The sequence below is a fragment of the Festucalex cinctus genome, chromosome 1, assembly GCF_051991245.1.
Source record: "Festucalex cinctus isolate MCC-2025b chromosome 1, RoL_Fcin_1.0, whole genome shotgun sequence".
Lineage (NCBI taxonomy): Eukaryota > Metazoa > Chordata > Actinopteri > Syngnathiformes > Syngnathidae > Festucalex > Festucalex cinctus.
In genome coordinates, this window is record NC_135411.1 from 57,266,435 (window position 1) to 57,281,266 (window position 14,832).

At 41.0% G+C, this 14,832-nt stretch overlaps 1 protein-coding gene across 3 annotated transcripts in view; it reads right to left on the bottom strand.

Moving 5' to 3' along the window:
* Positions 1–14,832, bottom strand: part of baiap3 (BAI1 associated protein 3) — a 49,260-nt gene that overhangs the window by 19,726 nt on the left and 14,702 nt on the right. Inside the window, exons 2-13 of one of the 3 annotated variants that reach the window (XM_077496803.1) lie at positions 13,555–13,695; positions 4,471–4,558; positions 3,749–3,832; positions 3,527–3,634; positions 2,785–2,844; positions 2,618–2,684; positions 1,344–1,530; positions 1,204–1,248; positions 830–907; positions 507–612; positions 321–428; positions 155–247 (exon numbers count right to left, since the gene is read on the bottom strand). In XM_077496803.1, the coding sequence (XP_077352929.1) occupies positions 155–247; positions 321–428; positions 507–612; positions 830–907; positions 1,204–1,248; positions 1,344–1,530; positions 2,618–2,684; positions 2,785–2,844; positions 3,527–3,634; positions 3,749–3,832; positions 4,471–4,558; positions 13,555–13,688 (1,158 nt within the window). In that variant the 5' untranslated portion in view covers positions 13,689–13,695. Of the gene's footprint in view, positions 1–154; positions 248–320; positions 429–506; positions 613–829; positions 908–1,203; positions 1,249–1,343; positions 1,558–2,617; positions 2,701–2,784; positions 2,845–3,526; positions 3,635–3,748; positions 3,833–4,470; positions 4,559–13,554; positions 13,696–14,832 lie in introns of those variants that run through there. The other 2 variants (XM_077496795.1, XM_077496812.1) reach the window with 2 other exon arrangements.

Genomic DNA, 14,832 nt, shown 5'->3' on the forward strand with positions numbered 1-14,832 from the left:
CATGGCAACGGTACCAATCAATTAGTTTTAAGTCGATGTTTCATCAGAAGAGTTATGAAAATATTTTATTAAGGTTTAAAAGTTTCTTTGTGCTACTTTAATTTATTTCTGTATTTCAGCTCAATGACAGCATCTCTCAAAGGAGGAAACTCACCTTGACGTGAGCGTGCTCATACTCAACAATCTGACTCAGTAGTTTCTTGTGGATGGACACGTTTGATTCTTTCTTGGACAGCATTGTGTCTCTCTAAGTCCAAAACAAAAGCGTGAACACCTTCTTCCAAATGAGAGGCAACCCTGCAGATGCTCGCTTCACATACCTGGCTTGTGAACAGCTGCAGTATCAGGTGACATTCTCCCTGCACTTTCGAGGCGCTTGAGCGAGGCTCCAGTTTGAACCAAGTGTCGAAGCCGCCAACGGGAATCTCCTGTCAGAGCGGGAAAAACGAGCCGGGTGAAAAGGCATCTGAAATACTTTGAATTGCAAACATCTGAACTTTTCTCACATTTAAAGAGATGTTGATGCATCCCAAGAAGTCATCTGCATTTTCCTCTGAGCTGGATGATGACGATCCATTGGCACGCATTGATTTTGCAATCTGCTTAAAATACCTAACAGAATGACATGATTGTCAGTGAAGCTCCCCTGTATGCAAGCTTATTATCATTATACAGTAAAATTACAAACCTTAAACAATAACCCTGCCTTTGTCTCCCTCAACCAAATTGACCAAATTGTGTTTTGGTTTTGTTCATTTCTTTCCCCTCACATACTACTTTAAAGTAAAACTCAACCAAGCCAGAAGAGCTATGATATTACTAATAATACCTTCCCATTCCTCGAAGTCCACTGACTTCATTGAGTTTTTTGCAGGCCTCAGCCACCGATACGTCATCATCGTGATCCCTGGAGAAGAAAACGAGAGTGGCATTTATACCATTACCAGATATTATTGGATTGTGTAAGTGTACCTAGGAATTAGGATACTATATGACCTCTGTGTGAATGGGGGTCATATTATCCGCTGCAATAAATACAATTACCGTAATAAAAGCAAATAAATAGATAATGCCACTTTTTGACTATGCACTTGACTCATTATTTAACATGTTATTTAAATGCAGACCCCATTTTTACATTATGAGGGAAAAAATAAAGTTGTTCAAAATTAATTAACTTCCTGTAAAGCACCCAAATCTTACCAAATATCCAAATGCAGCAGGTCATTGTGGACGTCATCCACTTCACTGTGGATACAAAAAAAACAGAAGAGAAATGCTCAAGGTGTACTTCTCTTGGAAGTCCATCATCATCATATAAGGTCAAAAAGTGTTCAACTCACAAGACAAAGTGCTCGTCCCAGACCGGATTGAGGGTCTCTGGCTTGACCTCAGTCACCTGGATGCACCTGGCCGGCAGCGCCTCCTTGGTGCTGGAGCGTTTCTCCAGCTTGTCCTTCCTCTTCCTGAAGCTGAACTTCCTTTCCTTCTTCTCCTCAGGCTCTCGCGGGCTCTGACCCTCCAGGATGCCTAACATGCAATAGGGGTCGCTGTAGCCTGGCCATAAAACAGACACTTATGACCAATTTGAGACCCTGTGCACATTTTCAAGTCGCAGGATACTTGATTTGATTTGATTTATTGAACATGTAAACATACAAACAAACAGCAGAGCAACAAAAAATAAAAAAAGACGAAAAGAAAAAAAAACAAACATAAAATCAACACAGTTTACATGTTCAAAAGGGAGTAGGAAGAAGTTAAAAACTTATCTAGTCCTACGCCTTATACATTATATATTTAAACTTATTTCATTATTAATACAATACTAGGTTAATATTTTTAAAAATAAATGTCTCAACCTGGTTATGAATACAAGTGCACTTGGACATGCGTGCATTATTCAGCAACATATGTACATGAAATTCCTAGACATATACCATAGTACATTAATAAATCATATACTGATACTCATATATACAATTTTCCTGCTCTTATTTGACATAAGTATTTTTTTTTACTTTGCTTTTAAACAATTTTTTTTAAACTCAACAAGTGAGTAACATCTTTTCACGTCAATTCCCAAATTATTCCACAAATTAACACCTTTTACAGAAACACACCTTTGCTTAATATTTGTTCTTGATACTTGAATTTACACTGTAGGTCCAAGCACCAAATTCAGATTGTTTTTTTTGTTTTTAGTGTACAAATGACATACTGTATCCAGGGCCGTGTAAAGGGGGGTATTTGCTGGTGGATTTGTTTGGCTGGGGGGATTCGATGTAGAAATGCACTCACTGCAATCTCAAACTGACAAAATGTCCTGATTTGGCTATAACATTTTGTCTCTCCCTTTAACAGAATTACTTGTAGTTCCGTGTTTCTAAATACTATATATCACAACTCATTTTACACATATAGTATGAGCATGATTTCCATGTCCCCTTAGTGCAATCAATTGCACACATCTACGCAAATGACATGCTATTAGCAGATGAGAGGCCAACAACTTGTCTACTTCACTGAGCGTGCTTAAAAAGCTTTTCAGTGGCATTAATGGAGAAAATATTAGCTCTGGCCAGCGAGAAGTGATTTAGTACTTGAAGAGTCTTACCATTGGCATCCTTAGCCAACAGATTCTTGGCTTTCAAGACAGAAGCTCTCAAGGAAAACGTGGCTCTCTGTGGAGGAAATGCACTAAATAGTTAGAATAATTGCAAACCATGAAGAAGGTTCTCTTTTTTTGGTGTATAATTCTGTATCAACGCTGTCAAGACTCACCTTGGATTCTTGCACTTTTTGGAGTATGATGTCATGCTCCTCCTCGCCCATATCAAACACCTTTTTCAAGACAGAAATAAAAACAGTATCAGCTTTAGTTTTTTTAGATCAATGATCCCTGGTGAGGGAAGACATGGATCGTTCATGTTTTGAAGTTTATTTTTTTTCTGAATCAGATATTGTTTGTTGGCACTAGTAATTATTGCACATTTTCCCAAAATCAAGTTGTGAACGTCATTAAAATGTGCAGGCAAACACTGCAGACTACTATGTCAGTTGAACCAATAGCACGTAACGCTACAAATCATGTGATGTTATTCAGCCACTCCCAGACGTGATATTTGTGGTGTGCGATACTGCAAATTTTGGTATTGATCCGATACCAAGTAAATACAAGGCCAGTATCACCAACACCTATAGATACTTTTTGAAAATTACAGTATATAATTTGTTTAAAAAAAATTAAAGGTAGCTGTATGCTTATTCTCAATCAAATTTGAAGTGTTTTTGTGTTTCTTTCTTTTTTTTTTTTTTTTAAGGACAAAATTAGGTTTGTTTGGTATATATATATATATATATATATATATATATATATATATATATATATATATATATATATATAGCTTTTATTTCAATCAATTGTTTATGATGAGGAAATCACCCGTGCATCCTTCTACTTAAATGTCCTACAGGCAGCAAACAAACAGACAGACAGACAGACAGACACGTTACACATTGATACCTTCAGGAGGTAGGTAAAAAGCTCTTCATCACTCATCACATGTTCTGATGATGGCACCCCCACTCGGTTAACGACTGTGTACACAACCTCTTCAAAGAGCAAGTCCAGCTGCATGGGAAAGAAAAGAATTAAGACACGTAATACTCACATTCTTTTTTTCTGTCATTGCCTTTTCAGGTGTAAGGAGTGTAAGTTGAACTATACATTGGACCTATAACAAACCTCGGTCCTGCTGATTCTATCCTGGATAAAGGCCTGGTCCACGTGTTCTTGTGGTGGCGGCACGGTGCAAGCTACTCTTTGGCACTGTGATGGGAACAATCTGATAGTGAATCTTGAATGGACTCTTGGAGGAATACTTTATAATCAACTTATTGAGGAGGACATCATGCGCTCTTCCTTTTACATGATGTAACAATATAACCAATTGGTGCAACGATGCAACTGCACCCCAAGACTCGCTACTGTGATCATCCACTGCAGGCATGTTCATGTACTCAGTGGAAATAATCCTTTATCTTCACTTTGAATTACTCTAAGTGAGCTCTATGCTGTTCGTTTTGCAGTGTAGACCATAAAAAGCAGTCCCGAATCCAGATTGTGTAAAGGAGTTTTTTTTTTTTGTTTGTTTGTTTTCTAAGCCAAGTCTCAGAACCGTGAGGTAGATTTCGTGTTTTGGATGAACTGCAGCATTAAATGACGGCACTTATGGGTGATGACAAACTCTTTGTCAAGATGCTAATAAATCATCACAGTGCTGTTAAGACTAAGAGAAAACATAACCGCTGACAGCAGCTCGTCGCTGACAAACTTCCAAAACAAACGCTGGCTCGGTCTGTTCACAGACGTCACCGTGGAGCGGGCCGCTGCCCACTCATCCTTGCTTGCTTGTGTGTCGTTGGCCTGCGAACAGACGGAGAGGTGGAAGTCGAGCGGGAGGTTACCTCGGCCTGGCCGGCCTGCAGCATGTTCTCCTGTTTCTGCAGAATGGTATTCATACGCTCAAAGAACTCCATGCTCTCCTCGGAGACCCTGCCAAGGAAACGGGAAAAACAAGATCCTTGATTTCATGACTCTTCTACACACAATAGATTGCAGGGTTGTTTTGTGGGTTTTTGTTTAAACCCAGCAGATTGGGTTGAAGACTGGATTTGGGCAAGCTGAAGAGCTGAAGATGGCTGCCATTTTGGTGTGCTGAATTTGAAGTACAGTAAATTTAATGTAAGATTTTTAAAAGACATTTGTGGTTGCTGGATAACCTCGTTTATTAAGATCATGGTTCAAATCTTGAGCAGAGTGACTTATTGTGGAGACTTCATAAGATGGCAATAGCCAGATTGATATTGCGCTTCACTCAAGGGAGTTATCCGCAATATCCATCTGGTACCTCTCCACGGTAATTTGCTTGGAAAAGACGAGACATTCTGAACAATAGTTCGAGCTGATTGGACGATGCGGCATTGTACACGTTTGTTTAACCAATCACGGCCACGGGTGAAAATTTCATCTTCATTCCCGTCGTAGGGGGGGAAACACAAACATCTTACCAGCTAGAAATGCACGAAGCGCCTCTCGCTGTTCAACATTCGACAGGGAAACGGTGAGCAATTCTGCAAGAACAGAATTAATTGTAGCGTCCATTCGTCCATGTTAGGTATGTTTGTTTGTTATCCCCTGCGTCGGCGTAGGCTTCCTGGTTTCGTCACAGTTGCATAGCCGCCCCCAAACCCAATGTCGCTCTGTGATTGGTCCGAATCACCATCGGTGGAAATCAACGGGAATGGTACAAGATGTATTCTTCGGAGTTTGTGAACTCACAAAGACTACGAGAATTTATCGTGCGAGAGCAAGGTTAGAAACTTCCAACCTCCTCTAAGACTTTTAGTCTTTTGACCTCTCTTTCCTTGTGAATTCAACTTTACTGTCACGCACGCTGTTTGCCATTGGTTTCATAAGCTTGTGTTCAATCTATCCCCACTTGCATTGATTGAGTTGAGTTCTTATTTTTTGTTAGCAGAGCTCTTCACTGGTAATACTGTCAAACCATCTGATGTGTAGGATTTAACTCAGGAATCTGTCAATGGATGTTTTAAGTTTTGATAGATGTTTTCCCAGTGAGTCACGTCTCACGCTGTTTTGTGATTAGCACTTCAAAGATATTGTATGCCTGTGAAGTACAAACAGCAAAACAACAAGCTCCCCTAATTGGTTTGGCCTTGATGTGTGCTGAAAATTCTTTTTTTTTTTTTCTTTTTTTTTTTTTTTTCTTTTTTTTTTTTACCGACTGTAGACATGCCAGAAAGTCTTCTAATTGTTAAAGACCGGTTGGGAGCTCAAATTCTACCCAACGAGACTTCTAAAAGAGAGTCGGGCGAGTTGGAATCAGTCCAAAATTACCTTAAAATATTCAGTCTAAAAGTGTTAAATTGTCTCATAAATATTATTGGACTAATGTAGACTGAGCGGTCTTATGAATGCAATGACAGACTATATTGGACTCCCCTAATTTACTCCATCATGGATGCGCTCTGGGATCTATTTAAATCAAATGAGCACAGCTGTGTGCAAAAATGCAAATCATATTTTTTTCCCCCCAGGTTTGAGAGAATTCCCGGACTCCCACAAGCCTCCCGGTCGTCATGGTGATATGCAGCAGCACGTTTAGAGGGCAGGGGTAGGGGGGAAATGGATGTAGCGAGCTCCAACACCTTGGGAATCCCACTTGCAAACATTTTCCAAATCTCCTTCACCGGACAGCTTTCCATCACCCGCCGGCCTGCGTGAAAATCACCTCTGATGTGAGCAGCGGCAGGTGGGGATCAGCCTTTTCCCAAATCCTTCGCAGGTCGCCACCCACCTGTTTCCCATTCCCTCATAATATTCTGCTGTGGTGGAGGCAATCCATGTGAGGCCCCTGTCACGCTCCCTTTTAGTGGTGTCATCGCATCTCAGCGGGCGCTGTGGCAGCCCATCCTTGCTGCCACCCACCGACTCTCGCCATGCCGGGGGGAGCAGATGGTAAAACCCTGAGGTATTGATGAAGACTAATGGCAACCATGCTGGGTGAGCTGGTCAAGCTAGGCTGAAAAAAATAAAATAAAATTGGGCTTGCTGGGCTAAACCTGCTGAAATATTTGACTACTCAACCGGGTTTGAGTTAAGATAAATACTGATTAAACCTTCTGAATACTCCCACAATTGGACTCTGGTTTGTTGGAGTGCAGCTAGACGGAGTGAGTCTTACAAAAGGATGGCTATAATGGATTGGTGGAGTTTTGTTTTAGTGCATACAATACAAATAAGCTCCACTCCATCGTCATCCTTGCGCTTTGAGACCCTCTATTCCCTCCACATCCGTTCCTAATTGTCGTGGGTATTGTAGTGAACACAAATCTGTTCAGTCTTCTGTCAGTCTTAACTGCCAGAGGGATTTGGCTAAACATTGTCGGGTCTTTTGTTCCCAGCTTTTGGAACGATACTTAAAAAAATAAATAAATAAATACATAAATAAATAAATAAAATAAAATAATGCCTGATCTGACACAACACAACACACTTGCTCACGTCACCAGAAAAAGACAAGTGGCTTGATGTTGCTAGGAAACAGGTTCTCATGTTGTTTTGAGTCGAATGTATTTTCCAGAATTCATTCCAGTGCTTCAATTATGTCCCCCAATCCTTCCCCCCACCGTCTGGGCTGGCGCAGAGATGGGAAGCAAACATGGTGACGGCTTATTGAAAAAGTGAAGGTGACAAGCGGCCGCTCGTTTCCAAACTTCAACATAATGTGGCAGCACGTACACAGCAATTACTCGTGCACGCGTCACTGTCGGCGATGGCATGACAACCCATGTGATGCCATCCGATCAAACACCATGATTTTTTTTTTTTTGTTAAAGGAATCCGATTGTCACACGCTTGTCACTTGCGTCGTATCAGCTCTGCAGCAGTTATCACTGCTGTAGGATGTGTGCGACAAAGACTAACACCCTACTCCTATCACAACCTACCCCCAAAATTACACAATTGATTAGGCAAGTAAGAGTCAGCCATGGAAAGTGCTCACCTGGAAGATAGAATCTGTCTTTTCCTGCACTGGCACTTACCAAAAAGAAAACAGAACCAGAATTTTGTCACTCAGTACCCCGTACATGCCACCACGTATACACAGTTAAAATAGCTTGTATAGTGACATTCAATAGTGTGATTTAGTGCAGATCCAAGCAAACTTTTGGGCACTCACTAGGAGTGATCATTTCTTTGAGTAATATTTTATCACAATTTTTCTTTCAGACGAAAATGAAACAAAAACTCAAAAATATTGTTTTCAGTACAGAAGTCTAAATGTATGCTGAAGGAAAACTAATTAATTGTCAATTTAATCGACTAAAACTGATCTTTATTTACGTCAACTAAAATTGGATTAAAACTAAAATACAATCGGATGACTAAACTAATTGATTTTAGTCAAAAGACTAACTAAAACTCAATACAAATTTCTTGTCAAAATTAACACTGCTCACTAGGGCTATCAGTGTACAGTCCCCCTAAAATAATGAGGACTGATTTAGCATTGAATCTTAAACTGCTTTAGTGGGCCGCTTCCTCCCCTCTACGGAGGTCTGCGCTCCCAGTTGTGGTGGTCCTCTGTGTGGGCACTGATTAAAAAGCAGTGACACGAAGCAGGCAAACCTGCTAATGAGATCCCGGCAAAGCAGAAATGCAAAGTGTGAAGTCCACCTCTGCCAATTGGAAACTGATTGTTGCATCCCTAAACAATTAGTACACACGCTCACACTCACCCCCCCCCCCCCCCCCCCCACACACACACACACACACACACCGACACACACACACACACACAAAACTACATTTTCTTGAAAAGAAATGATCGACCTCCCGGCCTTTATTGTCAACTAAAGCCAAAGTGCAGGCGTTTCTACAGTGGTGTGAATGGCTAACAAAGATCAGCAGCTTGCCTCTAATGATGAACTCTCAGCATACGTGCATGTTGGTGGCTCAGCGGGGAGCCTTTAAGATCGCAAAACACATGGGAAATGAGGAATGACATGTACCGTAGTGACAGTTCAGACGCCTATTTAAAGGAACAAGACAAAAAAAAAAAAAAAAAAAAAAAAAAGGATCCTGCCAGAGCCAATTTGGATTATGCATTTATTAAAATATGTCATCAGTGATACGCGAGGAGATAAACAAGGCACAGCGCAGCACCCGAGGTCGTCCTCCGGGTTAAAAATAAACACGGGCGTCATTACAAGGGAAGTTCACGTTGAGGCAGCAAAGCCTGGGTTTAGGTTGCTATGGTAACCCCAGGTTCATACTATTAGTTTTTTTTTTTTTTTTTTTTTTTTTTTTGCTGCAGATGAGGCTTCAAAACAAGACTGAGCTGGTGGTGGGGAGAGAGGTGGTGGTGGTGGGGGGGGGGTTAAGGGGGGAATTTCACCTCGGTCACTTGATTTGTTGCTACGAGACAAGCACATGGCAAACTTGCGTTGAATCAAAAGGCAAAGATAAGGAAACACATTTTACGACACGTTTATTGTTTTGTACAAATGTAGCAAATTTTCTATGGATCAATGTTTTATTCCATGACGATGTGGCTTCTTTCTGCTCCTTTTCATTCTACATCAACGAATATTTGCTTTATATCATACTGTCTTTTTCTTTACAAATTAATAAAATGAATGAATGAAATGCTGTGTGAGCCGTCACCTTATCGTGGTGGAGGGGTTTTTGTGTTCCAATGATCCAAGGAGCTATGTTGTCTGGGGCTTTATGCGACCCAGCAGGGTCACCAATAGAAAACAAGTCCTACCTAGGTGAGGGACCAGACAAAGCGCAGTTCATAGGACCGCTTATGATGATTAAAATAGATGGACATGCGTTTCCCTTGCCCGGACGTGGGCCACCGGAGCCCCCCTCTGGAGCCAGGCCTGGCAGTGGAACTCGAAGGTGAGCGTCTGGTGGCCGGGCCTGCACCCATGGTGCCCGGCCAGGCACAGCCCGAAAAGGCAACGTGGGTCCCCCTTCCCATGGGCTCACTACCTGTGAGAGGGGCCAGGGCTCAGATGCGTAGAGAGCTGGGAGACGGCCAAGGACGAGGACCTTGGGGGACCAACATACAAGTTTGCAAATGGAAGATATTGGGGTCTTGTTCACGAGTGATGGCAGGATGGAGCGGGAGATCGACAGGCGGATCAGTGCAACGTGATGTTGTGCTGTATGCGTGATGTGATGTTGACTCTGTATCGGTCCGTTGTGATGACGAAGGAGCTGAGTGGAAAGGCGAAGCTCTCAATTTCCCGGTCGATCTACGTTCCTACCCTCACCTATGGTCACGAACTGTGGGTTGTCACCGAAAGAACAAGGTCCCAGATACAAGCGGCCGGAATGAGTTTTCACCGCAGGGTGTCCGAGCTTTCCCTTCGAGATCGGGTGAGAAGCTCGGTCATCCAGGAGGGACTCAGAGTAGAGCCGCTGCTCCTCAGTGTTGAGAGGAACCAGTAGAGGTGGCTCAGGCATCTGGTTCGGATGCCTCCTGGATGCCTCCCCTCCCTGGAGAGATGTTCCGGGCATGTCCCATCGGCGGGATGAATGGATCGATAGATGGATATTATAATTATGCTGATACTGTACTCTTATATATGATAAGGCATCTGTATTTTAGGTGCAACATCTTAACTATTTATTCTAATGGCCCAACACAACTGGCACATCCAGTAAATAAGGCTACGTTCAGACTTGCAGCCCAAATCCGATTTTTAGCTCATTTAGATTGAAAGTGGATGGCTCTTCTGTAGTCTGACCAGTTACAAAGCACATGAAGTCCGATTTGTGAAGGACCGATTGAAACGACATGTGGGAGGTAGTTTCATATCCGATTTGGACAGGATGCGTCTCAGTCTAATCAGTTCGAAACACTCAGAACTGATTTGACTGTGACGTCACTCTACGCGTGCAAAAACCAATGTGGCCGCACTGTCAATATCCAATCGGTTCACTGCCCAGCTGGTTCCTCGCATGCTCGGCAGTCAAACGCCTTGACAGCTCCACTGTCTCGCGACTCCTCTCATGCTCAATTAGAAATATAGTGACAGTTTACGTTTACGTTTCTTGTGCTGAAGCCGGTCTCGCGACATAGTCAGTTCTTCACATGCGCAAGCGGATATAGCGAATTAGTGCCTGGTCATAGCCATAGAAATATGGGCAAAAAAACTTTTTTTTTTTTTTTTTAAAGAAACAAAGAAAAAGAAAAGAAAATCGCTTAACGCTTGTGAGGAACGGAAGTCCGGAGCAGTAAACAGCCTCACAATGACGTCAAACAGTACACGCGCTGGGTGCCGCCTCCGTTCCACATTGTTGCCACAGCAACCTGTCAGGTGGCTCAATAATGTGGCTCAGTCTGAACAGGGCCACATCGGATTCGGACACTAGCTAAAAACAGTCTGGACAGTCAGCCCTAAAAATCCAATTTGAGGAGGAATCCAACGAGTCAGAAATGCCTGCAGTCTGAACACAGCCTAATTGGGGTAAGATGGAAGAAGAAGCCCCTATATTTGAGGTTTGGCATTTATTTGATCAAGCAGTGTGCCAAGTCTGGTGATTAAATGGGGTAAGGCATCCATTAGACCAGATGTCAAAGTCTGGTCCTCAGGGGCCGGAGTCCTTCATGTTTTTGAAGTTTCCCTACTCCAACACACCTGATTCAATGATTAGGATCATTATAGGTTCCTGCAGAGCTTGCTGATGAGCTGATCATTTCAATCAGCTGTGTTGGACAAGGGAAACCTCTAAAACATGCAGACGCCTTTGCTATAACAGTGGTTCTCAATCCCGGTCCTTGGGGACCCATTTCCATCCTGTTTTCCATGTCTCCCTCGGCCAACACAGGTGATTCAAATGATCAACTAATCTGCAAGCTCTGTTGAAGCCTGATAACAATCCTCACCTGTGTGGGCCAAGCAAGACATGGAAAACAGGATGGATAGGGGTCCCCGAGGAACAAGGTTGAAAACCACTGCATGAGAGCATCAGTCCTTATGTCTTTGGTGATGCATCTATTGGTTAAGGTGGCCCAACACACCCAGAGATTAATTAGGGTGGCACATCCATCGAAGCAGCGATCACTAAATGTGTTTTTCAACAACACTAAACCATAATTATAATTTCATATAAACCAGTGGATAATGTAGTGAAGCTTGGGGCAAAAAACGTACGAGCGGTCCGTGTGTCGTCGGTCCATTCAATTGAATAAGAGTCTCACCCTACAATATATCCACATTTTCCTAATGATTATTGACCATGTGTTATTTCAGTAGCAAGCAGTGTGTTCCTTGCAACACACTATCTTCTTGAGGATTAAAAGTGATACAATGCAACATATTGTATGGGTAGCCTGGCTTGCACAGTATATAGTGAGTGGCCAATTTTTTGTTATTTATTTATGTGTTTATTTTTGATGGTCCGGTCCAAGTCGAGTTTGAAATAGTGCTTTGTGTGGTGGCCCTAGCAATAAAGCTGTGTAATGCATCTAGCCACACATGCATGGACAAACAGGGACAAAACAACACCCATACACACACACGCACACGCCCGCACACTGTTAACACGCACGCAAACAAACAAAGACTTCTGTGTAGAATAAAATTATTTATTATTAAAGCTTAGGTACAGTACATAAATGAATTGAATTCTTTTTTATATATTGCTGACTTTGTTAATGTTATGACTGCTGGAAAGTTCTAATTATAAAACTGCACTTTCGACACATCCTTTTGTATTAGTTCTTATCAATTTTGCTTTTTCTTAAAAAAACAACTTAATTTTCAGACTGAATCCCATAGTAATATTGTTATTGAGATAATAATAGTGAGATAAATAGTAAGACATGAAATTTTGTCCATATTGCCATGTTGTATTTTACTCTTTCATTCAGACTTTTTTTCTCCATTGAATTCATAGGAAACATGAAAGTGATATTGAGAATTGTGACAAATTAATTTAGGCAGCAACACAGCGAGTCACTGCTCACAAACAGTAATGTGTTTATGGTTGCTGGACACTATATAGAAACAGTGCACCACCTGAAAGTCACGTATTGATGTGCAACATATACACATCAATACAAACAATACATTTAGAAACAGCAGTGGGCGAGCTGCACCTCAGAACCGCATGGTGTTAAGTGATATACAGTATTTCCATTGGTGCATTGTAATACTGGTAGTATGCTTGATGGCTCCTTGGTGAATGCACGGCGAGTGCAAAGCTTGCACTGCATAAGAACAAGACAGGTGGACGTGACGGTGACAATGACTGATTGAAAACAAATCGGAGGAAGCTCATCTATGAATGTGTGTCCAATGCACAAAAAAGTTAGCAGCACAAAGCACCACATATGAAAGAAATTGTCTTTTGCTGTGCCTGTGAGGGAAATTCTTAACATTTGTATTGAAATTTAATTGCATTGTAAAACTTATTGCCTTACATGATATCTTCGCTCACAGTTTAATTTGTAATATATAACTGGATGTATTATTTACTGGATGCTTTATGAGATGTAGTTAAGATTTACTTCCATGTTTAGCTCTGTATTTATTTTGTTCAGGTAAAGCATGGAGCATGCTCCATAAGTTCATATTTTCTTATATTTTTTAAATTAAAAGTGTAATTTCATTAATACAAAACAATACCATTTTGATATATTTAATGTAAAGTAAAATAAAATAAACCATATCTATAATGTATTAACAAAACTGAGCAGTTTAGGAGTTGAATTTCCTTTTGAGGGATTATGAGTATGTTAAATGAAAATAAAAGTTAAATTATAACGTTTTCTTTTATCATGTGACAACTTAATTTCTTCTTCAGTCTGTTCTTTTTTAAACTGTAATATAAAATATTAAAATTATAAATTGCTTGTCCCACACAACTGACATCATTTGTTTTCTTTTAATGAATACAGATAGTCTTTTGCTGTTTGCCTTTGTGAGCATCCACTTTTGACTCACCTTCGGGATAAGGGTTCTGGGCAGTGGGTGAGGGGGCTGCTGCCAGCAGGCGGTGACTCCCTGCGGCTCCTCAACGACTGGCTCCTTTGCACTTGGCGTAAGACGCTACTCTTCAAGTCCAGCAGTGTCGTCATGGCACTACTGTCGGCCCCAAAAAGACAAGGAGATTTCGGGAGATTTGTGTTAGTTTTTTGTAACTGCCCTAACTTTGCAAAGATTCATTCTTGAGCGTTGAGAGGCTTCAGACTCCCAAAGGAGGGACAAAGTGAGAAACTGACAGATCATCTGATGACTCCCTCCTCCCACTGCACCAACCTACACACACAGACACACGCAACTATGACTCATGTTAAAACATTCCAACATTGATCCATCCATTTTCTATAGCATTTCCCTGATGGGACGTTGGGTGCGAGGTGGGGTAAATCCAAGATTTGTTGGCAGTCTTTCACAGACACATTTACCAATGACTATTCACACTCTATGAACAGTTTAAACTCAACATGTATGCTGTGTGGACTTGGGAGTAGGTTAGAGTGTGGGAAGAACAATCAATCTCCAGACAAAAAGGCTATAAGCCTTTGACTCAGACCAGATAGACTCAGTTTTAGAGTAAACTAAGATTTACACTAGGAAGAGAGTAAAATAAAAAATTAAAAAAAATACATAAAAATAAAAAAAAATAAAAAAAATTAAAAAAATTAAAAATATCACTCAAGGGATAAGATTCGAACTCACAACCTTCAGCTTGGGAGATTGCCACACTACCACTTGAGCTATGCCCCTCCTACTTGTTTGCTTTTCTCCAAGAGACCAAAGATCATTTTTGGTCTGTTGAAGATTCTATGAAATCATGGAATCAGCTGCAGCTGATGTACCAGCAGAAAGCAGGATCTGCGTGGCTCTGGGAGTAGATTGGCTGTCTCCCAAGCTTGAGATTGCCAGTTCGTTCCTACCTTGAGTCACATTTATTTTTTATATATTTCCAATTCTTTATTTTACCATCTTCCAAGTGTAAATATTACTCTAAAACTGAGTCTATTTGGTCTCACTCTAAATAGAATCAAATTGAATCTACAGAATTTACTGTGTGGTTTGGGGATTTTTCATTTGGTTTAGTTATTTCATTTCGACTTGTGTTTATTTAGTTTTTAAAGCAGTTTTGTTATTTTGTATTTTTTCGCATGTTTTTAATTAATTTTTATTAGTTTTATTTTATTTTTTTTAATGTATGGAGTATTTGTCGAATGCAGGATTAAACAACTTCAAGTTTCTTGT